General features: G+C 46.8%; 1 protein-coding gene across 1 annotated transcript in view; it reads left to right on the plus strand.

Annotated features, from left to right (window-relative positions):
• NTN3 (netrin 3) overlaps window positions 1-26,050 on the plus strand; it is a 127,249-nt gene that overhangs the window by 38,509 nt on the left and 62,690 nt on the right. The window contains exon 4 of the mRNA XM_035131239.2: window positions 21,569-21,757. Within this exon, the coding sequence (XP_034987130.1) occupies window positions 21,569-21,757 (189 nt within the window). The remainder of the gene's footprint in view (window positions 1-21,568; window positions 21,758-26,050) is intronic.

Consider the following 26,050-nt stretch of genomic DNA (forward strand, 5'->3'; position numbering starts at 1 on the left):
CCTGTTTGCACAAATCAATAAAGCGGTTCAGCAGAAAGCAGCTCAGGAAACTGCAGGAAACTCAACCTCAATGCAGGGAAGGCCAAGGAGTGTGATAAATTTCAGCAGAGACCTGGCCCAAAGTCTCTCGAAGTCACTGGCGCTTCCCTCGAACGCCCCTCCTAGCTAGTTGAACAAACACTTTGGGGAGATTTCCCCCTTTAGCATCCCTATGGGGGTCAACCCTTTGGCAGATGGGACTGAAAAGGCGAACAAGAGGAGAGAAAAGGGAATGCAGGCGCAGGGCTTTGGGGAGGAGGGAGGCAGTGTCCCTTTAAGACACCTCTGACAGTCCGCCCGCACAAAGGCGGCTTAGCGGAGCTGCCGTGTGAAAGTTTTTCCTGTCGGCTCCATCTCCTCTTTCTCCCTTTCCTCCTGCAGGCTTTGTGCCTTCTGTGAAAGAGCCCCTCTATCACACGCCTCCGAAAGGGGGCTTAGCGGCTGAAAGCCGGATTAGCTCCTCCAGCGTTCCCCTCTGTGCCTTTCAACCATGACATCTCCCCGGCCAGCAGGAACAGACGCAGCAATTAGCACCAATTAAAGGGAGAGGGCCCGCCTGGGAAGTCCCCCCACCCCACCCCATAACACTGTTCTACAGCTAGCCCAGGCTACCCTGTGCCACACACTGTACACAGGCTGAGGGAGCTTGTGTCATAACCTTGCAGGACATTCTGAGAGCTGCCTTCTGGGTTCCAGGATATATTAGCCAGCCCTTTTTATTAGCCAAGGAGGCAACCTGATGGGGATTGCTCTACAAATGTGGTGTGGGCAGAGACACTTCTGCCACAAAGAGCTGCGTGGCTCTGCAGGTGTGGCTACTACAGAGATTATATGGCTGCAGGGCTGTTGCCAGCATCTTAACATCCTCAGGCGGCTGCTGGGGCCCCCCTGCCCCAGGAGGGCACAGTGCTGGTGCTTGTTGTAGATCCCCATCCTTAAAAAAAAAAGTTTGTGGCCTGCCTCTCTGAGCAGCACCAGGAAGCTGAGTCTACTGTAGGGAATCTGCCTCATGTAGCCAGACTACTGAACAATCTAGGCAGACAGGCAGTGGTTCTCAAGGGTTTCAGGCAGGTGTCTCTCTGCGCCCTAACTGTAGATGCTGAGGATTGAGCCTGGGACATTCTGTCCCGCAAGGCGGGTCCTCTTCCATTGATCCTCTTCCACAGCCCTTCCCCTCACCAGTGATTCCAAGTCTAGAACCTTCTGCCTTTCAAGGTGTTTCTACCTCAGTTTCTTGACATATGTACAATGCATACCTGCCAAGTTCCAGCCTGAAAAATAAGGGATCGGACCGGAAGTAGCAGACCGGAAGTAGCGCTGCCGCCATTTTGGAACTGGGCGGAGCATGCTCAGAAGCGACTTTTGATGCTGCTCTGCCCTGTTCCAAAATGGCCGCCGCACCAGAAGTCGCACTGCAGCCATTTTGGAACTGGGCAGAGCAACATCAAAAGTCACTTCTGAGCATGCTCCGCCCAGTTCCAAAATGGCCGCCGCGCCAGAATAAACCAGGAAAAAACAAAAAAATCCATTTTTTCGGCTGGGAACAGCTGGAAAAACGGGGGTTTCCCGGGGAATACGGGAGACTTGGCAGCTATGGTGCAATGGGGTCAGGGGTAGGGAACGTAGGAAGCTGCCTTATACTGGGGCAGACCATCAGTCCATCAAGCTCAGTATTGTCTACACCAGGCATCCCCAAACTTCGGCCCTCCAGATGTTTTAGACTACAATTCCCATCATCCCTGACCACTGGTCCTGTTAGCTAGGGATCATGGGAGTTGTAGGCCAAAACATCTGGAGGGCCGCAGTTTGGGGATGCCTGGTCTACACTGACCGGCAGTTGCTCTCCTGGTTTTCAGGCAGGGAGTCTTTTCCAACTCTACCTGGAACTGTTAGAACAACTGCACCCCGATCACCCAACTTTCATTCTGGAGGAGATCCATGTTCCATAGCAATGAGAATGTCTAAAACTTTCCTTTTCCCTCAACCACACTTGCTTGGTAGATTCCACCATAATTTAATTTCTGACTTGTGTATTCCATACTTAATTGTTGGAGTTTGTTTGTTTGTTGTCACTGATGCTTGCTTTTCACTCTCAAGGCTGAGGTGGATGCTTCCAACTATTATCTCATGTAACGTGCATAAGCATAAATTCAATTTAAAAGAAATTGGAGGAGAGACCTTCACAGATCACAGCTAGCGTGAAATGAATTCCAAATTCCAAGAACAACCATAGTTTCTTGCTTGGTTGGAAGGAAGCAGATTCATAGAATCGTATCATTGTAGAGTTGGAAGGGACCCCAAGTGTGATCTAGTCCGACTCCCTGCAATGCAGGAATCTCAACTAGATCATGTGTAACAGGTGGCCCTCCAACCTCTGCTTAAAAACCTCCAAGGAAGGAGAGTCCAACACCTCTCATGGGAGTCTGTTCCACTGTCAAACAGCTCTTACCGTCAGAAACTACTTCTTGATGTTTAGTCAGAATCTCCGTGTGACTTGAATCCATTGGTTTGGGTCCTACACTCTGGAGCAGGAGAAAACAAGCTTGCTCCATCTTCCATGTGACAGCCCTTTAGATATTTGAGGATTGCTATCATATCTCCCCTCCGGTGGATGTGAGGGCGATCTGGCTGTGACATCTGTCACCCCATTGATTGCCAGGGTTGATTTGGCTGATCTGGCTCGCTAGGTGGGTGTCCCCTTCCTCCCTCCATGTGCGTCCCTCCTGAAGCTGCGCGTTTGGTGGAAGAGGACGACCATCCCAGATAGAAGGAGTGTACCGTTCTTCGGTCAAGGGTATACGATAGCTGCACTCCCCTGCTAGAACCTCCAAACAAGCTCCTCTCCGGCTCCTCTTTTCCAGGCTAAACATACCCAATTCCCCCAACTATTCCACATCAGGAATGGAGAGCCGCAGCCTCCCCATTCTGGAGTGGACATCAAGAGGACCTGCATTAGTTGCAATGCTCTCTGTGTGTGCTTGATTTCTGCTTGCCACAACACTGCCCCTTGCACTCCATGCAGAATCTTTGGACCATGATCCTTGAAATCTGGCAGTCATGTTCTGTGGTTTATATTTATATTTTAGGGTTGCTACTGGTGCAAGGGTGAATTTGCTTGTCTGCCTTTTCCTTCTCTGTCCTCTTTGCCTTGCCAATCATAAACCTGCAGACAGAGACACTTGCATTTCCTTATTCCTTGTGCAGAATCTAGACAACTGAGACACTTTATAAAGAAAGGTGTTAAGGCTGGGCACAGAGGTTGAGGTATCCTGTCAACACAGTTAGGATTGTTGACATGGATAGTCTCAGCACTCCCCTATCCTGCCTTTGTCATACACACCCTCTCTGTCTGCATTTGACTTGGTATAAATGTGTCAGTACAGTTGCAAAATCCTGAGTTGCTGGACCTGTGCAACTTCTTTCTCTCTGTCTCTCCGAAAGAAAGATACTCAGTGGTAGAGCATCTGTTTGGCATGCAAAAGGCCCCATGTTCAATCCCCAGCATCTCCAGGTAGGGTCAAGAGAAAAGATGGGGGATAAATTTGATTCTGTTTGCATTTAAAGGTGAACCTACCAAATTCACACTTTCCAAAACAATGTGCCAACAAAAGCGCAGGCATCCTTAAAATTCACCTTCCTTCAGATTTGCAATGCAGTTCTGCAGCCAAGTAATGTATAAGAAAATGCACACAGAGGGTAAAAATGCGTATATTAATAAAATTGATTACATTGTGGCAAATTGCTTTGCAAAAATGTGTATAATAGGTAAGATTGCATACAAACGTGTGTATCAGGAGAAATTAACACTAAAATGCTGGGTTTTTCCCGTGAAGATTAAATTCATTTCTTTATTGCAAATTACTGCAAAAATGTGGAGAACCGAATTTAAGATTAGAAAAAATAGAAATGGAGAAAACTGAAATCTGCAGATCAATCCATCCCTAGCTGAGAGTAAACCGCTGTCTAAAGTCTTAGGGAGTTGCTGCCAGTCAGTGTAGACCACACTGAACTAGATGGGCCAATGATTGGACTTGCTATAAGGTTGCTGCTGCCTGTGTTCCTGTGTTTCTTCACAAAAGAACATAACTGAAGTAACATTCATCTGTTTCAGGTATTTACAGTATTTTAAACTACGGTGGTGATACCCACCCCCGGTTTTATTGTTTTATCTTTTTGTAAACGACTTTGTGCTTGTTTTTTAACAATCAAGTGGTGTATACTTTTTAAAAAATAAATAAATAACGTAAGAAGGACCCTGCTGGATCAAACCAAAAGCCCATGTAATGCAGCATTCCATTCTCACAGCATTCAGTGCAGCAGTGGAACACTGTGGCTCATGACAGGACATTAACGCAACTAGTCATAGCCTCTTCCGCTCATGCATGGAGATGTGGTTTGGTCACCAGGTTTTGTAGGACAGCAAACTGTGATTATTTATCATTTGCAGGTCTTTGGGATGGTGTTTGTGTGAGGTTTCTGAGAGAGAGAGAAAGAGAGAGAGAGGAAGAGGGAGAGAGAGGACTCATTATTTTCTTCTGGGACAGCATGGCAAACTCTGTGTCAAAGAGAGACCGTCCCAATTTAATCAAAGATTGGTGGGTGGCATGAATGAATATTTGTGTGCATGTTTTCCTAAAACGAAAATGTGTCTGGTTACTGAAACAAAAAAACACAACTTGGATCTGAACAGTTTTCAGGATTCAGTACATTTGTGGTTTGGGCACATTTCCAAGTTGTGGGTTTAGTGTGTTTGGCACAAACCTTTGGTTGTCTGCAGCTTAATTTTCTTTTATTATTATTATTATTATTATTATATTGAAAAAAAGGAAGACCGGATGAGTTGTTCAGCTGGGAACATTTAGGGCTAAGGAAACTTGCCCATGCAAGGGATAGTCTAGGTGATCATATTGTCTCTTCGTGTCAGGATGCCTGAATTATTTCTGCCAGAATCTTTTTTAGAAATCTCTTTCCCTTCGCTCCAAATCACTTACTAAGATGTTCCAATGGAATATGTCTTTTTAAAGAGATGCATTTTCTTTTGTTCTGAAAATTTTGGTCAGCTCAGATCATTATAATAGAAGGTAATATTTATTGAGGAAGAGTGCTAAGTTCAGATGGGATTTGCTCCACAAATATGGTGGAGACACTTTCTGCCACCAGGAGATGAATGCAGACAGAGAAGAGAGATGCTAAAACTACAGGGCAGGTGTCAGCAGCTGGCATCTCTGGGCAGATGCTGGTCCTAGGATGTCTGCACTGGAACCTCACTCCACCCGTGTGTGTGTGTGTGTGTGTGTGTGTGTGTGTGTGTGTGTGTGTGTAAAATTTGTGGCCTGCCTCTCTGAGCAACACCAGATAGCTGGATCCAGCATCTCTCTGAGGCTACAATACCCTGGAGTGGTATGTCGAGGAAATTGAGAGGAAATTAAAATGGCAGTTCAGAGCCAGTTTTCTGGTACTGCTCAGAGCATTTCAGAGAGTAGTTGCTTCACTACCACCACCAGGTAGGTCCACAAGGGTCCACCAACAGAGGACATTCAACCAGGGCAGCCTCAAATCTGAGGCTGGCTGAGTGACCAACCTTTACCTGAGAAGGGGGCCTTTAGGTAAAGGTAAAGGACCCCTGGACGGTTAAGTCCAGTCAAAAGGGACTAAGGGGTTGTGACGCTCATCTCACTTTCAGGCCAAGGGAGCCAGCGTTTGTCCACAGACAGCTTTCTGGGTCATGTGGCCAACATGACTAAACCGCTTCTGGCGCAATGGAACACCGTGACGGAAACCAGAGCGCATGGAAATGCTGTTTACCTTCCCGCTGCAGCGCTACCTATTTATCTACTTGCACTGGTGTGCTTTTGAACTGCCAGGTTGTCAGAAGCTGGGACAGAGCAATGGGAGCTCACCCCATTGTGGGGATTTGAACCACTGACCTTCTGATTGGCAAGCCCAAGAGGCTCAGTGGTTTAGACCACAGTGCCACCCGTGTCCCTTAGGGGGCCTTTATATGAGTGGGGAATCTCAGACCTAGGGGACGAATGTGCCCACCCCCCTCGGCCTCTGTGTCTGGCCCTCAGAACTCTCCCCAGGCCACACTTCTCATTAGCTCTGCTTCATGCCCTCCTTGAGTGTTTTTGCCTGGTTGGAATGGGTCATTGAACTCTGATCATCCCTCTTGCTTGCCTGGATGGGGGAGAGATGGATGTTTGTGTGTGAGTATGTATGTATGTATGTATGTATGTATGTATGTATGTATGTATGTAGGCTGACATTTTGAACAAAGGCAGAATTTAACAGGGACAACAGAAACTAGGGACTACTGGAGAGGCAGGGACTGAACAATAACACACCTCCCCTAATGCAGCACTCGTTTGCCACCTAATAATATACCTCTAAGTCTTGTAAGAACACGCTTTCCTCCTCCACACTTACGGCATGAGCCAGATACGTATCAAGAAAAACAGCCTTTTCCACTGCGGTTTGATGCTCCCTGTTTTCTGTGAAACAAGGGCTTGTAGATGGGGCTGCAAAATTAAGAACAAACACAGCTATTATACCTTCAGACATTTCACAGATGAAAATGGAGACATTTATAACCCAGGTCACCTCATTTCCGCTGGTTCGTTTGCTGGTGGCAAAGATGGGTGTTTCCCATTCTCATCCTGGGGTGCCCTCCATGAACAAGGCCATGTATTGTAGGATCACATAATGTTAGTCCATGATTATATAATGTTATTCTAGTCAGAATTCAGGTCGGGTGGGGTGGGGAAATGTCACCATTGGCAAGGTCACCACCATTTAGCCGGGGTAAATGGAGTCAAGGAATATACAGAAGCAACAATTGAAGAAAAGGTAGACCTGATCCATCATTTTCCCTCCTAAAGCACCCCATGGACAGCATTCTGGGGGCCATATAGTGGGGCAGGGGGAGCCAGGGGCAAAAGGTAGGCAGGGCAACATACACAACTCTTTATAACTGCAGGCTACATTCCAGCCACACAAAAACAAGAGATTCACACTTGTGTAGTACCAAGAGAAGGGAGAAGTGCATGGAAACACCGGCATGGATCAGGGCCTGAATGAGAGCCAGGATGGGCTATATAGCGCCTGCATAGGCTCCCAGGCTGAGCTGCTTCCTTGTTATGCTACCGACCATGATGCCAAGGTTTTCTGTTCCTGGCCGGTCACTGCTAGTTTAGTGAATTTGTGGAGGGAATCACCTGCTAGTCCCATTGAAATTAATGGACATTACTAACTTAGGTCCATTAATTTCAGTGGGTCTACTCTAAGTAAAAGCTAGTTGAATTCTATCCTATGATAGGATTTTGTGTTTCTGTGGGCATCACTTTACCCTTGTTTATATTGAATCACTCTGACAATTTCAATGCCCATTCACTGAGTTTGGAGGGATCCTTTTGGAGCTCTCCACAATTTCTTCTTTTTTTAACCACCCTGATCAATTGGGACTCATCAATAACTTGTCTACCTCACTGCTCATCTCCACCTCCAGATCATTTTTGAAGAAGCTAAAAAGAAGAGCCATCAGTCCCAGTAGCAATACTTGGGAGAATCTGATTTCTATATCCCTCCATCCAGAGAACTGTCTGTTTTCTCCTGCTTTCTGTTTCCTGTTCCATAATAAAGTTACTTATGTAAGAGGAGTGCTAAGCTACTCTGGAACCTTTGATGAAGGACTTTATTGAAAGTTTTTATGGAAGTCTTAAATATATAATGCTGACTGGACCACCCTTATCTATATGCTTGTTGACACTTTTAAAGAATTCGTAAGAAGGTTAGTGAAACAGGACTTATCCTTCCAGAAGCCATCTTGCTTCAGCAAGACTTGTTCTTCTCTGATCTTGGTAATTGTATCTTTAACAGTGCTTTCTACCAATTTTCCTGAAACATGTGTTAAGTTACTCAGCCTGAAATTTCCTGGATCATTTAAAAAAATTGATGTTACATTGGCCACTTTTGAGTCCTCAGGTGTGGAAGTTGATCTTAGGCACAAATTGCTTATTTTTCTTAGCAGATTAGCAATTTCACATTTGAGTTATTTTAGAACTCTCACATATTTGCCATTTGAATGCAGTGATTTGTTGATAATGCCTAGAACTTCAAATTTTCCACCACAATTTGTCTCAGTTCCTCAGTCTTACTTAATGAGAAAGTTAGTTCAGGTACAGGTTAGTTCAGGTTCTGTCCCACATCTTCTGCTATGAAGACAGATGCAAATAATTCATTCAGATTCTCTGCAATCTCATTATTCTCCTTTAGCACACCTCTAACTCTCCCCCCCAAAAAAATAATATTTATTAATTTTCAAACACTTTAACACAGAAACAAAAACAATAAAGCAACAATAAAACATAATAAAAAAAAAGAAAAAAACATATCAATTCAGTACATTAACTTGACATTGTGGACTTCCTCGTTTCCCCCCACACTGGGTCCATTTATTAAATCTAAATTAAGCAGTTTTCTTTTGTCATCTTAAATCATTCTGACACAATTTTTCCATTATTTCCCAACCAATTCTAATCTACTCAAAGAAACAAAAAGACATCGACTGTCCTCAATCTAGGTAAAGGTAAAGGGACCCCTGACCATTAGGTCCAGTCGTGACCGACTCTGGGGTTGCGCGCTCATCTCGCATTATTGGCCGAGGGAGCCGGTGTATAGCTTCCAGGTCATGTGGCCAGCATGACAAAGCCGCTTCTGGCAAACCGGAGCAGCACATGGAAACGCCGTTTACCTTCCTGCTGTAGCGGTCCCTATTTATCTACTTGCATTTTGACGTGCTTTCGAACTGCTAGGTTGGCAGGAGCTGGGACCAAGCAACGGGAGCTCACCCCCATCACAGGGATTCGAACCGCCGACCTTCTGATCAGCAAGCCCTAGGCTCAGTGATTTAACCACAGCGCCACCTGGGTCCCTGCATCCTCAATCTATAATTCATTAATTAATCCAAATCTAACTTTATTTCCCCACCCATCTTTTATTCTTCCTTTAGCCTCACATTTTATACCCCATTTTTTCATACATTCAAATGTTATTTCTTCTATCATACCTTTAACCACATTTGTCTAATTCTACCCCCCTTCCCCTGGACTTCGGGTCTCCCAGATGTATCAACCAGCTCCATAAAACGTTCCAGTTTCGGACCATCTCAATCAATCAGAAAATAACCCATTGTTACTCTTCGCCCTATTCCCACTCTTTCGCCAACCTGTCCACCACTCTCCTTTCTTTGTCTCCTGCTGCCCCCCCCAATTTTCTAACTGTAGCACAGTACGATCCAGCTATGTTTCCACTTTCCAGCCCTATCTCATTTTTTTCCCCAGTTAAGCTCAGGCCCCAGCATGGATCCTGCCCTCCCTCTCTCACTGGGAGGACATTAATCCATGCTGGTTCTTCTTTGAGGACTCCTTGAATCAAACACAAGTATTGTTCCCCCTCTCCCACTGGGGGAACAGTATTCCGTACATCTTCTTCCTCTTTTTTGCACACCTCTGACTCTTTTGTCCAAAAGTCCATTCACCTTGTAGCACAGTCCTCTGCAGCTTTACTCAAAAGTAAAGGTAAAGGGACCCCTGACCATTAGGTCCAGTCGTGACCGACTCTGGGGTTGCGGCACTCATCTCGCGTTATTGGCCGAGGGAGCCTGCGTACAGCTTCCAGGTCATGTGGCCAGCATGACAAAGCTGCTTCTGCTGAACCAGAGCAGCGTATGGAAATGCTGTTTACCTTCCCGCTGTAGTGGTACCTATTTATCTACTTGCACTTTGACATGCTTTCGAACTGCTCGGTTGGCAGGAGCTGGGACCGAGCAACGGGAGCTCACCCTGTCGCAGGGATTCGAACTGCCGACCTTCTGATCGGCAAGCCCTAGGCTCTGTGGTTTAATCATTCTCAGTTGACTCAACCGGCTTCTGATCCCTCCCAAGGCCAGATATACGCCACATCCTCCCACACCTCCTTGGCGACTCAGGTGCAGCCAATTCCTCCTCGTCTGGAGATTCCTCTCTGCTGGGCACGTCCCTGACACATGGGCTCCTTTGGGAGAAAGGGGAGGATATTCTCCTTTGGGAGAAAGGGCTCCTTTGGGAGAAAGGGGAGCGTATGGAAATGCTGTTTACCTTCCCGCTGTAGTGGTACCTATTTATCTACTTGCACTTTGACATGCTTTCGAACTGCTCGGTCCCAGGAGCTGGGACCGAGCAACGGGAGCTCACCCCGTCACAGGGATTCGAACCACCGACCTTCTGATCAGCATGCCCTAGGCTCAGTGGTTTAACCCACAGCGCCACCTGGGTCCTTACTCAGAAGTAAGCCCAGCTAAATTCAATGGGTTTACTCACATATATGTGTTGACAAGATTTCAGCCTTTATGGGCTTGTGTATTCACTAGTGTCAAGATGCACAGAACATAGAGGTAAGACAGGGATACCCCTGGAATTTCCAGTAACAGGGCTGGCTCTAGGTAGAGTCCCAGTGGTGCGGTGCGTCAGGGCACCGGGCTGGTAGGCGGGGCGCTGTGCGGCAAAGCCGCCCGGAAACCATGCTGCGCCCTGTGAGGGCGGGGGCGCCGGAGCGATCTCCACCCCTCAGCGCCAGGGCGCCCGACCTGCTCGAGACTGCCCTGTCCAGTAAAGTTCAAAGGATCATTTTGCAGTATAAGCATTATTAAACTGCAAAAGCAAAACAACACAAGTAACAAATGTAGTACAAGAAATGTTTTTTTAAGTGCAAATGAAGCTGTGGTCTTTCATGATCTGCTTTAAATATTGATTTTAGGAATCTTTCCACTTAAAACAGAATTCAGAAGGAATGGGATACAGCACAGAGCTAGCCAGAGAAATTATTACACACATACGCACAGCCCAATCTCACTCATGGTTTCAGAATGCAACTTGGGCTGTGCTAGAGGGTTAAAAATAATTTAGAATGAATTTACTAAGTCAGGACTGTTCACTCTAGTCAGACACCTATATTTAGGTATGATCTGCCTCCTGCTTTGATATCTGATCCTTCAACTTTATTTTAATTCTGGTTGATGTCATCCTGGTATTCATTAATATTTCTAAATTGGCAGCTAAACTATTTGGGGTGCTGAGCTTCCTGAATCAAAGCAAAGCACTTTGCAACATCGCTCTTTGAAAGCCATTCAGAATGTGTTCAGCCGCAATGTCCAAACTCAGCCTGCACCAGGTGACTTTTCATTCTGATGCTTCTGGACCAAAACAGCTGTAAGGTTTGCAGAGCCAGAAGTGCTTAACCAGGGTGCTTGACAAGATGTGAGATACTTTGCAGATGATTATGGCAGCCATTGTTAAATCTGAGCTGCTAGATAGCTCACATGTACTGTTTTGCAAGCAAAAGTTGCTGGAAATGCGTAGCTCAAAGTTTACAGAATAAAGTCATAAAGATTTAATCTATTAATCAACATTGACATAGGGCAAGATGAAGCCTGTTTTGTGCCTAGCAGTTATCTAGAAATATCATCAAAATACAAATGTTAAAACACTGCAGTTTTCTTGGCCGTCCTTTAGGAACAGGTTGACCATACAGTGAAAACATTCATGTCAGAGACAGAACCTAAATCTCCCTCACTTTCAGTTTGGCAGGTCTGTTAATTTAGTTACTCATGCCCTTGCTTTGTCCATGGAGTTTTCTCGAAGCTACCAACATGAGTTTGACCAAACTGTGGGAGGCAGTGGAAGACAGGAGTGCCTGGCGTGCTATGGTCCATGGGGTCACGAAGAGTCGGACACGACTAAACGACTAAACAACAAGCCCTTGCTTTGTGGAGAATCATGTGGACATAAAAAGCTTCCTTATACTGAGCAGTTGTCAAGTGTGAAACTGGACAGGACTCCTGAATCATCATCTTCATCACCATCGTCATCATGTATTAAATCTATATACCATCCTTCATCCAAAGATTGCAAGGTGGTTTACAGCGTGGGTAGGCATACTAAGGCCTGGGGGCCAGATCCGGCCCAATAACCTTCTAAATACGGCCCGCGGGCGTTCCAGGAATCAGCATGTTTTTACATGAGTAGTATGTGTGCTTTTATTTAAAATTCATCTCTGGGTTAATTGTGCAATTTCTGCCCCATCTTCCATGCCACTGATGCCCTGCTCATAGTCATAGTGTGTGTATGGAAGTAGAGGTAAGCAGTAATTGCAACCTTCATGTTCAGTGTCTTGCATGCAGAAGGTCCCAAGTTCAATCCCTGGCACCTTCCGGTAGGGCTGGGAGAGAACCATGGTTGACATCCTAGACAGCAACTGCCAGTCGGTGTAGAAAATACTGAGCCAGATGGAGCAATGGTCTGACCTAGTATAAGGCAGCTTCCTATGTTCCTTTGGTCAGAGGCTGCGCTACTCTGACTACCAGCAACTGGGGGCAATGAATGAATGAGGGGTGTTTCTTTTGGGGTCCTGGAGGCATCTGATTGAGCACTATAGGAAACAGTGGTAAATGGACCATCCAGTGATGCAACTAGATTATTTTATTATTATTATTTCCCCCAAAAAGTTTTTATTCATTTTATAATGACACACATAATAGAACAAAAGACAAAGCACAATACAACTAACAACAAATTATTTTAGACCCTGGACTTAATGTTCTTATGAGTGTCTCCTTTATAGAAAACCATGGGCATGGGGAGGCGCACAACATTTCCCTCCCATTCCAACCACGGTTCCATGCTTTGCAACTGCGTCTACATTCTTGATAGGTTCAAACAAAAACCAAGCAAACAGAACAGCTTGCCAATCCTGTAGTTTGTTCAGGGTGCTGAGAGCTGTTAGAAGGCTCCTATTTCCCTGACAGAGCTGCAGGTCCCAGAGTTCCTTGGGAAGAGGGGTTAACTGTTAAAGCATCCTGGGAATGGTAGCTTTGTAGGGGAAATAGGAGGGTTTCTTAACAATTTTCAGCACCCTTAGTGAACTACAGCTCCCAGAATTCTTCAGGGGAAGCCATGCCCTTTCGAAATAGTATCATGGCACTTTTAAATGTATGGTGTGGATGTGGCCTCTCCTCACTTCAACGCCACCCCTAAGATGACTGCGCCCACTGATGCAATCAAGGCAGCCCCTGGTAAAGGGGCCAAGCTAAACATGGTGTGCAGCTCGAACCTGCTTATTACTGAATGGTTTCATTAAGATGGTTTTGGGTGGTTGAGGGAGTGGTGGCATTTTCAGGACCTGGATTGCCCTCCTACACGGCGGAAGTAGCAACCCTGCCCTGCAGGCATTGCAGCCAGGCACTTCTCCAGTGAAGGCATGGGGTGTAGCTCTGATCTGTTGTGGCTTTGGCATTGACGTCTGCTCTAGAATTTCATGGAGACTGTTCCATTGACTAATTGCTCCCAGCCAATTCACAGACAGTAAGTGTGCTTAATGCTCGGTAATGCTTAGAGGAAGACAGCAGGTTACAGATTCCTACGGGAGGAGGGTGGCGGACGTCGGTGGCCTTTAGAAACGGAGCGTAGAATTGCAGCGTTATGTAATTGGCCCATTATTTACAAATTAATTGAACCTGTGATTGTTTAATTGGTCATGTGATTTTCGAAAGGCGGGGTGGGGTGGAGAGAAATTGGCTGCCCTTGTGTGAGGAAGGAAGCGAGCTCCTATATAATTAGCCTGAAACTATGCAATTAAATTCTTATTAATACCCTCAAACAGCAGGGACCATTCAGGCCTTTAATTAGTGATTAACATGAGAGAGGGAGAGATTGAGCTGTAACAAAAACTGGCTCGTGGTTGCAGCAGCACAAGTTTTTAGCTGCTCTTCCTCCCCTCGACTTGGGAGGGAAAGGGAAGAATATGCAAACGACATGCTTCGTGGTGGAAGATCAAGCGCAGTCATGTTGAGGAAAGGATCTGAGGGAGACATGCCAACCCTACCGCGTAGGCTGCTTGTTTTCTTCTGCAATCTGCCTTGGGATTTAATTTGCTCTTGGATGCTGACAGTCGGGTCTGGTGGTCTAGACCAGGTACGGGGGACCTTTTTCAGACACAAGGGCCATACTGCCTACTGGGAAAAGTTCATGAGGGTCACTCACACATGCCAGTGGTGAATAAAATATTGAATAACTTGAATAAAATATGGGGGGGCAGGTAAGTCACACCCCACATAATCTTATCACATGATGCAGTGCACACACACCATTTGAATGGCAATGCCCATCAACGTTTGGGGGGGCCGGGCCACCTCAAATATTTTATTGGGGTGGCTGAAGACCCCTCAGCTCCTAGGCGTTGGCTCCTATGGCAGGACCAGATGCAAATGATGCGTCTTCAAAAATAGTGACTAACATTTAAATGAGAAGATCATGCATCTCACAATAAGTGAGGGATATAGCATGACCCAGGTGACCTGTGTGCCTTGATCGAGCTGCTCTCTGGGTGCAACAACAAGGCCCTCTCCTGCTCTCCCTTCTTATGGATCGTTATATTTAAACCACACTTGGACCAGGCAGCCATTCAAGCAGAGATGTTGCTTGCTTACGACTCCCATCAGCTCCCACCTGTACCACCAATAGTCAGGGATGCTCAAAGATCAGCAGCATCTGCTGTGTGCAGGTTTCCCACCTCTGAAACAGAGAACTGTGGTCTGTAAAGAAGGAGACATGGTCAACCTAATTCTGCCCTTCATTTTTATTTGTTAAGGGTTTTTTGCCCGTATCATTCATAGCTGCCAAGTTTTCCCTTTTCTCGTGAGGAAGCCTATTCAGCATAAGGGAAAATCCCTTTAAAAAAGGGATAACTTGGCAGCTATGATCATTTGCAATTGTAGCTGGTCTTTGCAAAACCATCAATCTTCTATGCACCAGTTGAATTCTTGAAAGGATACGTGTGTACGTTACATCCTCTCCAGGGTCTCATTAGGCCTTGAGTTCCAAAAAAATCCTAGTAGTATTAATATCTGTGCACATGCTAGAGCAGGAAAGTTATTTTTCTGCTACTGGCTTTACCCCAGCCTTGGGAGTGATCTTTCAAAAAACAGACAGCCGAACAAAAAGCCTTTGACTTCACTGATGGCAGAATCTGGCTGCTTTGTGCTTCTTTTGAACAATGCCTCCCACATTGTTTGGCATTTACTAGATATCTTAAATACTTTGGCTTCGACACTGCTAGCCGCCACAGTGTTGCTCCCCAGGTGTTATCAATTGTATATGTGGTTTAGCAGTGGCAACCTTTTAACTGCCAGTGTGGCCACATGCATGATGTGGACTAAAATCTTATATTTTCCCCATCAAAATTCATGGATTTAAAAGTGGGGGAGGGGGGAATCTACTGTTTAATGATAGCAATTGTTGAGAGAGCAAAACAGTGGTTAATGACCAATATGATGCATAGAAACTTCTCTGCTGGATTAAACCAAAGGTTCACCCAACCCAGGGTTTGTAGCACCTTTTCCAGTTTGAGAGCTACATTCTGGTGGGAGGAGTCAGAGGCAAAAGTGAGCAGAGCAATATGTGCAATTTTTAAACTAGACTTGATTTTTACACACACCCTTCTCTCTTCTTATACAATAAGCAGTAATGAACATGTACATCCCAAGAAAGACTCCTCTTTCCCACTCCTTCCTAGTTTCACCTCCCTACATTACAATCAGGCCATTTTCAACCCATCACTTTCATCTTATTCAGGAAACACAAGTAGGTGGGGGAAAAGAATGTCCGAAAGCAGCCGTTTCCATTCAGATCTGTCTCTTTGGCACAATTGGGATTGTTTCTGTTCCACTACAGTTCAGTTTCTGCCAAATACTGCAGTATTAATCTCTTACTGTCTGCTGTTAACATAATTTCAGAATTATTTACGTAAGTTACAAGTAATGATTTAATTATTCCCATGTCATTCATTTAAATGCAAACACAATTTAAACTGGAAGTGGGGGGGGGTTAACAATCATATATTTGCGGACTGAACAACAATAACAAAAAAACAAAAAACAAATACCAATTGCCATTCGATGGATTAATTTCCATTCTGGACATGGGACCAATAAGGGAACATTGGCAATTTCCACTTCTGTTTCCATTTAGGACTAATGGTTACACTGCTCCACCAACCTCAGTCTGCCCTCAGCCAATCCACATCTCCCTCCCTCCCACCCACCATCATCCCTACTAGTTCCAGTGGGCACCTGCCACAACTGCCTGTACTTATGAGGCTCCCACACATTTTGTAACCCTGAACCTCCACAAGTAAAGGAGGATTCCCTGCCTTAGACAGTCTCCCTTAAACACACGGAGGGCACTAGTGATGGGGATGGAGCTCGCACCCTCATGCATTCTCACCCCTTCTTGCATATTCAATTAAGGCCTGAGGAATGCTTGAGTAAGACTCCCATTGATAACCATTCATGAGAACTGGCCTCTGTATCTTCCAATGATGGTACTGTGGTTCCTTTGAGGGACTCATGATTTCATCCCTGGCTACTGTCGTTGTCTGAAAACAAGAGGGGGTGAGCAGAATAGGCCATATGCAGAAGCTTAAGTAATTTTCTGGAACAGTTTCTTTCCCCTCTGGGAGAGAGTAGCAGCCAAAATGGAAAATATCTCCTGCACAGGTTACATGCAAAGGTTGCCAGTGCAAACCGAAACAGCGGGAGCTCTAGTTAGCTCTAAATACTTGTAGCTGTCCAGACGGAGTGGATCCAGAAAGTAAATTGGATATCTTTATTTCTGGCTTTATTTCTGTTCCAGGCAGATCTGTATAATCTGTCTTCAAGAATCAGATGAACTTGTTTACTTTATCCGTGATCATTAACATGGAGCGGGGAGGCCTTAGATGAGCAGTAGAGTGTCTGATTTGTACACAGACGGCTCCAGGTCCAGTCCCCAGGATCTGCAGCTAAGTCTGAGAACAAATGCCCATCTGACACCCTGGAGATCCAGTGCCTGGACAATCCTGAGCAAAATGGTCTGATTCAGTAGATGGCCACAACCTGGGTGTCAATTAAAGTTATTATATTAATATATAAAAGTTGTGAATTCTAGCACAGTCTAGTTGCTTCCATAGTCACCCTTCACCTGTTCAAAGAGTAGCCATCAACATGTTTTAAAAAAAGAAGGAATGTATCACTGAACAAGAGGGCAGAAGCTTGCCCAAAAGTTACTCTTTTTTATGGGTACGTGCAAATTTTTTAAGGAGGACTTTGATGATGGGACCTGTGTGTCCCTGCTTAGTTTGCTGCCCTGGTGGTGCTCCCTGTTGATAGGCAACTTCAAGGTCCCTCCAACTGTTTATCTTTAAACTGGACTTGGGCAACAATTCATGTAGCGGACACCTCCAAGCAGAGGACTGTCCTCGTAAAGTGGTTGTCTCTCTTTTCTAGCAGATGATAAGTCTAGGAGGTGCTGGGACTTGTCAATAGCGGCGCCAAAGTTTAAGAATTACTTACTTGACGAAGTAGAAATACCTTGTTCCTGCAAAGGTTTACGTGATTGTGATGTGGTCTCTTCATTGGGACTTTGGGGGGACAGAATCTCAGGCTAGATACTCCTTTGGTCTGGGAGGAAGCTAAGTAGCCTGTACGGAAAGAGCCATGGCTCAGTGGTGTCAGGGCACCTCTCTTGTATGCAGATGATCCCAAGTTCAATGCCTTGTCTCTCCAGTTAAAAGGATCAGGTTATAGTGGATGGCTGGAAGACCTCTGTCTGTGACCCTGGAGAGTTTTTGTCAATCAGAGTAGACAATACTGAGCTATCATGGACAAATGGCCTTACCTGGTATGAGGCAGCACCTTCCAGTGTTGGTGCAACTGCAATGGTGCTCCTGTTGCTTAGGTGCTGCTGTGAGTAGTTTTAAGCCTCTCTTTGGCCTCTGGCCTTGCTAAGCTAAACTGTTACTGATGAAATCAGAGGCAATGAGACAAGCCTGGGCAATTATTTACCCATGCTTCCTTCCCATCTCACCTCTTCACCTCTGATGAATAGTCCTTGAGGGCTTCCCTAACAAAGGGAGCAGAATGCGGAACGTCCTGTACATGGGAACTGCAGGTCAGGAGTAGGGATGTGCTAGCTGCCACTCCCCAAGCAAGAAGCAAGCCATCAGTGGAGCCATCCTGGTGTAGTGGTTAGAGAGTCAGACTTGGACCTGGGAGACCAGGGTTCAAATCCCCACTGAGCCATGAAGCTCTCTGACCATGAGCCAGTCAGTGCCTCTCAGCCTAACCTACTTCACAGGGTTCTTGTGAAGATAAAGTAGGGGAGGGAGAGAACCGTGTATGCCCAGTAATAAATCAGTGGTGGGCCAGAAGTGCCAGTGGGAATGGACACATCTGTCTATTTCGGCTTTTTTCAGCTTCTCATTTTTCCAGCCTTAAGTTCTGTTTGCCACATTTCTGCATCAGTTTGCTATTTTTTTTAGTTCTCGTGAAAATCACCAACATTTTAGTGCACATTTTTCCTGATAAACACATTTTAGAATGCAATTTTCCTAAAGTTCATTTCTACAAGCAATTTTCACCTAATACAATGCATGTTTGTATGTTATTTTTATGAACGTATACATTCTTATGGACACCTTCCCCTATTCCCCTAATATGTGTGGTTTGTACACATTTTGGGAGTGGAGAATAGCAGCGCAAAATTCAGAGAAGTACAAATTTCAGAGGGTAGTTGCATGTATCGTCTTGGGAAGTCTGATTAGGTGGGTCCGCATTAAAATCTGAAATGAGCCAAGTATCTGTGAGTGACACTGTTATATCTTCCCAATCAAGCTCTCCCTTTTTAAAAATCCAGGCCCATTCAAAGGTAGGCATGGAGCCTCTCCCAAGCCGGAGCTAGAGTGGCCACTTACGCATCACCCAAAAATGCATTGCCAAAAGGAAAACAGGATGAAAGAAGACACAGATTTGCATAAAATTTGCACATGCTAATTGTTGCAAACTGGGAACTATTGAGTTGTAACCAACTAAGCCCTTCTCAGAGTAAAAAAAAAAAAACCTTAAAATTAATAGACCCGTGTTACTCATGCTCATTAATTTCAGTGGGTCTACCCTGAGTAGGAATAACACGGGATATAACCTGCTTTCTGTCAAATAGAAATGCAATTCAGCTTACTATAGTGGGGAAGACGGTGACCTACAGTATGTGCCTGCTCACTCTGTTATCCAGGTTGTGCTCCCTGTAGATGGGCGATGTGTTGCTTTGTCCTCCTTCTTGGACACGTGTTAGTGGCTGCAAGGTGCCTTAATGGTTTGAGATCAGGGTCAACTCTAGGGACCCTGTTTTGCATCCTCTCCTTTGTTAAGCCTTCATACTCTGCCCCATAACTTTGGCTTTAGGAGCTGGTGGAGCTGCCCTTCTAATGTTTTGCAATGCGTTGGACTGAGACATTTTGGGAAAGGAAAATGGCAGCCTCAGTCAGTTTCCCACAATGCCCCAGAGGAATTTAAATGGTGGTTCCAGCATGCCCCGGTTCTCAATGGAGTCCCTGAAAAGGGTGACCCAGGGCAGGCATGACCAGGAGCAGAGTGTTGCCAAGCCCCGGGCACAACCTGAAAATGCTGGTTGCTGCTGCCAGCTCAGGATTGAATCCCCTTGTGGGTCCTAGTGCACCAATTAGAGCCTGACATTTAGGAGAAATTATTGTCATGTTCTTTCTGATTTGCCTTATGGGTTTTATGGACGTGTTTTATATATATATACGGGCAGGTGGGTAGATGCACTATGAAAATCTGTTTATTGCTATTCTCCAGGCAAATCTTGCTCTGTAGTTAGGATGGAGCAAAGGCTTTTGGGAAGGGATACAGGGAACACTGCTCTTAGCCAGCGTGAAGCTATTTGAGCTCCCGGAGTCTTCCCCCATGTGCTTCAGAGCTGTTTGATCTTCAAGGGGTTCCCCATCCCCCGGCCCTCCCCACTTTCTTCTGTTACAAAGAGAAACATGGAGATCTGCAAAGCATGCCAGGATGTGGGGGGGGCAGTGAGTTAGCCGAGAGGAAATTTCATGCAAATGATAAGCAGGCCCAGCAGTTAAATCTTGGGCTGACACATTAATGAATTTCACAGCACGCCTGGAAAAACTCTCACCCTGCCCAGGATTCGTTTGGGGAAGGGAGGAATAAGGGCAGGGGCCCCAAGGGCAGTGGACGGCGGTGGGGTATAGCCAGGGGGAACCTTGTTCCCATTATCTTTTTGTGATTATGTTGAACAGGAGCTGGCAGTATGTTTTCCCTTTAAAAGAAGAAGAAGAAGAAAAAGTTTGCACACAAGAATCCTGTTTCCCCCCCCCCCAACTTTGGTTTCTGTGGTTAATGGGGAGAGCGACCAGGGGTGCAGAAGGAGGGAGAAGGAGCAAAATGAGTTTAGCAGCTTTTTCTGTTGTTACTGCTGCTACTGCTGCCTCTCCCCCCACACTGTGTGTGTGTGCGTGCACACCCACCCACCCACCCATTTCATAACCTGGTCGCACCTGGTACAGTTCGTGCTCCTTAATAGCTCTGGCAGTGAGTAGCAGAGAGAATGTCCCTGCCGCCCCCCAGCCCAGTTCAAGGTGGGTGGTCTTCTCACGGGCACTGGGCAGGGACATTGGATGGAACAGGTATTGCATGGGGGTGGGGGAGATGCAGGAGCCAAGATGAGTGGAGTGACCATTTTCTCCCCGTTTTATTTTTGGGGGTGGGGAGATAGAGGTGTATAAAATGAAGGCCGGTTCAGAGGAAGTGTATAAGAGAGGAGCTTTTCCCCTTCTAAAAGTTGTTTCCAATGTTAATCCTACTCAGAGTAGACCCATTGAAATCAATGGACATAAGTAACTTGGGCCCATGAATTTCAGTGGATTCCATCTGATTAGAACTTAGTGTTTTCTATCAGTGAATTTTTGGTGGCCTGGGATGGGTTAGAATAAGGATAGTTTTGATCAATGGGATAAATTTATGATTTTTTTTCTTTTTAACATAAAGACTCGGTTCAGATGCCCCATCCCAACAATGCATTAAGGCATCAGGCACTTGTGCCTTGGAGTTCTGCACTCCTTTCTTCCCTTCCTCTCACACTCTGTAGTTCCCTCCCTCACTTTCTGGTTGGCAATAACCATAGTTTAGTGTGATGTCAAAACAGAGCAAACCATGGTTACTACAAATGGTAGATTTACTTATTTTTTATTACATGTATATCCAACTTTTCCTTCAATGAGCTTAATGTGGCAAACGTTGCTCTCTTCCCCATTTTATCCTCACAACAACCCTGTGAGTTAGGTTAGGTGAGAGAATATGACTGGCTCAAAGTCGCTTGGTGAGCTTCATGACTAAGTGGGGATTTGAACCCTGGTCTCCCGGGTCCGAATCCAGCACCCTAACCACTACACCCCACTGGCTTATTGGGAACCACAGCCTTCACTGGGATGCCAAGATTTGGCTGGAGGCAAATGGTAGGCCACAGAAGCCATAATTTGCTCAGTTGGGACATAACAGCAAATTGAGGAGTGGACTTGTACGATAGAGAAGAGGAGAGTGAGTAGGTCTTTCAGTTCTTCCTTTGACCTGTCCCATCTCTTCTTTGCACAGCCTGCAACTGCAATCTTCATGCCCGTCGCTGCCGTTTCAACATGGAGCTCTACAAACTCTCAGGACGGAAGAGTGGGGGCGTTTGCCTGAACTGTCGCCACAACACTGCTGGGCGACACTGCCATTACTGCAAAGAGGGCTTCTACCGAGACATGAGCAAATCCATCACTGACAGAAAAGCCTGCAAAGGTAAGGAACAACATCTCCCAACCTTCCTTGTGAGAAAGGATGAGGTTAAGTCCCTTAGGAGTTTGCCAGTTTACTTAGTCATGGCTGGCAACCATTAGGACTGGTACTGCTGAAGTCAGCGAGCCTAGACAGGACATGTGGCACCAGGGACAATGACAGGCCGAGTCAGCTCATCTACCGTGTTTCCCCTTTTTTAATACGTAGTCAGAAAGTAAGCCATGGCAGGGTTTTTAACCATTTGAGAGCTATAAGACATACCCCGAAAATAAGCCATACTTCCGCACCAGCTAGCAGGACCCAGCATGCCGGCCGCGACAGGAGGAGGAAGCCTGCCGGGTCGGGTCAGTGCCCGGAAGCGGCGGTGGCTGCTTTAGTGCCAATAAAGCGTGCAGCAGTGCCGCACGGAGCACCAGCCAGCAGGACCCAGCTCCTGCAATGCCGGCCGCGGCAGGAGGAGGAAGCCTGCGGGGTCGGGTGGGTGCCCAGAAGCGGTGGCGGCTGCAGCGCTGACAAAGCGTGAAGCAGCACCGCACGAAGCACCAAGGGCACGAGCGGCAGGAGAAAAGAGAGAGAGGCTCGTTACTTGCGGCACTTTAAGAGAAGCAGCCAGAACCGATCTCCACATTCCGAGCCTCCCTTTTGCGCGTGCGGGCATGTTAAAGCCCCGATCACTTCACTCCCCACTTCTTCCTCGCCATCCCTCCCTTTCACGCGTTGCCTTGACCCCGCAGCCCCCCTCCCTGGCCATCTTCCCCTAAGTGCAGCGCTGCTTCGTGAGCGCTGCAGCCGCACGCTCTCTGTGTGTGCTGCAGCCGCACGCTCTCTGTGTGTGCGCGCGTCTCTTTCTTTCTCTCCCTGTGCGTCCGTCTCTCTCTGTGTGTGCGTGTGCGCGCGCGTCTCTCTCTCCCCCTTGCGTCTCTCTCTCTGTGTGTGTGTTTGTGCGCGTCTCTTTCTTTCTCTCCCCGTGCATCCGTCTCTCTGTGTGTGTGTGTGCGCGCGCGTCTCTTTCTTTCTCTCCCCGTGCATCCGTCTCTGTGTGTGTGTGTGTGCGCGCGCGTCTCTTTCTCTCTCTCCCCCGTGCGTCTCTCTGTGTGTGTGTGTGCGCGCGCGTCTCTTTCTTTCTCTCCCTGTGCGTCCGTCTCTCTCTGTGTGTGTGTGTGCGCGCGTCTCTTTCTCTCTCTCCCCCGTGCGTCTCTCTCTGTGTGTGCGCGCGTCTCTTTCTTTCTCTTCCTGTGCGTCCGTCTCTGTGTGTGTGTGTGTGTGTGTGTGTGTGTGTGTGCGCGCGCGTCTCTCTCTCTCTCCCCCCCGTGCGTCTCTCTCTGTGTGTGTTTGTGCGCGTCTCTTTCTTTCTCTCCCCGTGCGTCCGTCTCTCTCTGTGTGTGTGCGCGCGCGTCTCTTTCTCTCTCTCCCCCGTGCGTCTCTGTGTGTGTGTGTGTGTGTGTGCGCGCGTCTCTTTCTTTCTCTCCCTGTGCGTGTCTCTCTCTCTCTGTGTGTGTGTGTGTGTGTGTGTGTGTGTGTGTTTGCGCGCACGCGTCTCCCCCCCCCCACAGAGAAAAGGTTCCGCTTCGGCTCGTCATTCAGCTGCGCGCGCGCGCCAGGGGCATGGGCCCAAGCCTCGTCCCCCTCGCGCTTCCCTCACAAGCATCTCAGAGCGGGACGGGTCACGGCCTCCCTCCTTATTCCTCGGCCGGCGTGAGAGAGCCCGGGGAGCAGAAGGATCCCAGGTTTAACCCCCAGGTACCCCCAAGTTTGAAATTCTGGAGAGCTGCTGCCAGCCTGGTTGACAGTAAAACCTGGATAGCACAGTAGGCTAGAGTGTGGTGTTTATAATGTGCGCGGAAGAGAGCACCGAGTGTCCTGAGCCAGTGGGACCCAGTTGTACCAGCACTTAAAAAAAAAGACACCCCCTGAAAATAAGCCACCGTGTGTTTTTTTGAGGAAAAAAAGTTATAAGACGGTGTCTTAAAAAAGGGGAAACACGGTAGTTTTGTCCTCTGCCTCCCTGCTGAGTTCTACAAGAACCACACTGAGGCTCAGGAGGAGGAAGCTGGCTGACTGGTCCATCCGTGGACCAGGTGTAAGAAGGTAGGTAAGTGAGGGCTGGCTGGGATCAGACTGAGGTTGGTGGGGGGATTTGCCCTAATGGGAAATAAAAAATGTACTGTTGTTAATGATAGTTGCGAAGGTCAAATTACATTGAGAAACACACCCCAAAGAGCGAAGTAGTGACCCCAGTGCAAACAAGCGAGTGGCTCGACCAAACCCAACATTCTCTGCTTTACAATCCAGTTTAATTAATTTCAGAATGGACGTTTGAGTTCCTAGCCAAAGGTGAAGCAGACACACTTCCTAGTTTGGTGCTTCTCTCAGGCAAGAAACCATGGCTCTGTCACCACTGAATAATTCCTTCCCCCGTCATGGTTTATTTATACTAATCTGGAGTCTGGGTTTAAATGAGAAGCAGGCTTCTTCCATGCATCATCAGCTTTTAACCCACAGTATAGCTTATCCCTGGGTTAATGTGTATCCACCGCAATTAGCATTTCTTTTCTTCATTCAAGCTTCTCAGCATCCTCTTTCAAAATATACAGTATATCTTTCTGGAACGCTTGTTAGAACAGCTGAAAGGTGCACTCTAACCACTACACTACACTGGCTCTCAAGGATGGTTTTGCACTCAGGGACCTTCCGGACTGGCAGGTGTATTCTGCAACGTGCAGTTGGCACAATTTTAGTGCATTAGTGGTGGGTTTATACTAGGCTGTCCACAGATGATGATGATTAGCTACCCTTCATCTGAAGTTATCGTATTATTGCAATGTGATAAAGAGGAGTACTCTCTTCTGTTGCCCTAAATGCATTGAGATGTGATTGAACATGTTTATTGGACTCTCATTTGGGCTTTAGACTTGGTTTAGGAACAGAAAAAAGCCAGTCACCCCGTGCTGAAAGAGAGATTGGGGACTGCAGCCCCCTCTTGGACATCCCAGTGGCCTTTTGAAAGCATCAGCTATGCCCTCCTTGTGCCTAGCATGGGAGGTGGGGGGGGGCTGCATTGTGCTAGCTTCTGTCTTTACTTGGATGGATGACTCCAGAAGGTGATGCTGGGGAATGTTTCTCTGTCCCTTGCAATTTACACTACAGTGGTACCTCGGTTTATGAACTTAATCCATTCTGGAAGTCCATTCTTAAACCAAAACTGTTCTTAAACCGAGGCGTGCTTTCCCTAATGAGGCCTCCTGCCGCCGGTGCCCTTCCACCATTTGGATTCCGTTCTTAGACAGAGGTAAAGTTCTCAAACCAAGACACTATTTCCGGTTTTGCGGAGTTTGTAAACCAAATTGTTCTTAAACTGGACTGTTCTTAAACCGAGGTACCACTGTACAGGGTTCCTCGGAGCTCTGTTTTGGCTCCCACACTATTGAATATCTCTTCAGAGGTGTAGCCTGAGGTGTCACCAATACACGGATGACACCCAGTTCTACATCTCTCTTTTATCTAACTCAGGTGAGGCCCCTGGCACAGTAAAGGACTGGATGAGGGCCAATAAACTGAGACTCAGTCCAAGCAAGACAGGTATTATTAGTGGATGGTTCATCTGCCAATTAGGTGATGTTCAGCTTGCTCTGAAAGGAGCTTGCATTCTCCCAAAACCAGCAGGCTCACGGTTTGGAATCTTCTTTCATGACTGGTTTGAGGTTCAGGTGGCCTTGGTGGCTCAGATGATGTTTTATCAGGCTCAGCCAATAGGTAGATCTATGAACTACAACCTCACCATGCAACAGTTATGCACGATCTAGCAAGCACCTGGTAGTATTATTGCATGGGTTATGCATGAGGTCCCTTTGAAAATGGACTTGAAAGCTCAGCTGGTTCATGGGGATTGGTAAATACAGTGGAGGCTGGCCCATTGGAATGAATGAGGCACTGCCCCACCAGTCTCATTCTGGCCTCTGCCAGCCCCCACTTGCCTGCCTTCTTTCTCAACCAGTCCAGGGGGTGACACAGGTTGTGTCAACTTCCTCCTCCTTAGTCCCAGTATTGGCCTTCTAGAACTCAGTAAGGAGGAGGAAGATGGGGTCAACACTAGAATTATTTGGCTCTGCCACTCTGCCTCTCATTGGCTCTGACTCCATCTACTCTTGGTCTCCCTGCCTACTTCCCTACCAGTCCCACTGGGCACCAGAGTGGTGAAGTGGGAGGGGGGCTTTCTGGTGCTGGCTCCCTATATGTGGACTGCTATCCACAGAGATGCTGGCCTGGTGCCCACTCTATGGACTTTTCGGGGTGAGG

This window comes from Zootoca vivipara, chromosome 14 (assembly GCF_963506605.1).
Source record: "Zootoca vivipara chromosome 14, rZooViv1.1, whole genome shotgun sequence".
NCBI lineage: Eukaryota > Metazoa > Chordata > Lepidosauria > Squamata > Lacertidae > Zootoca > Zootoca vivipara.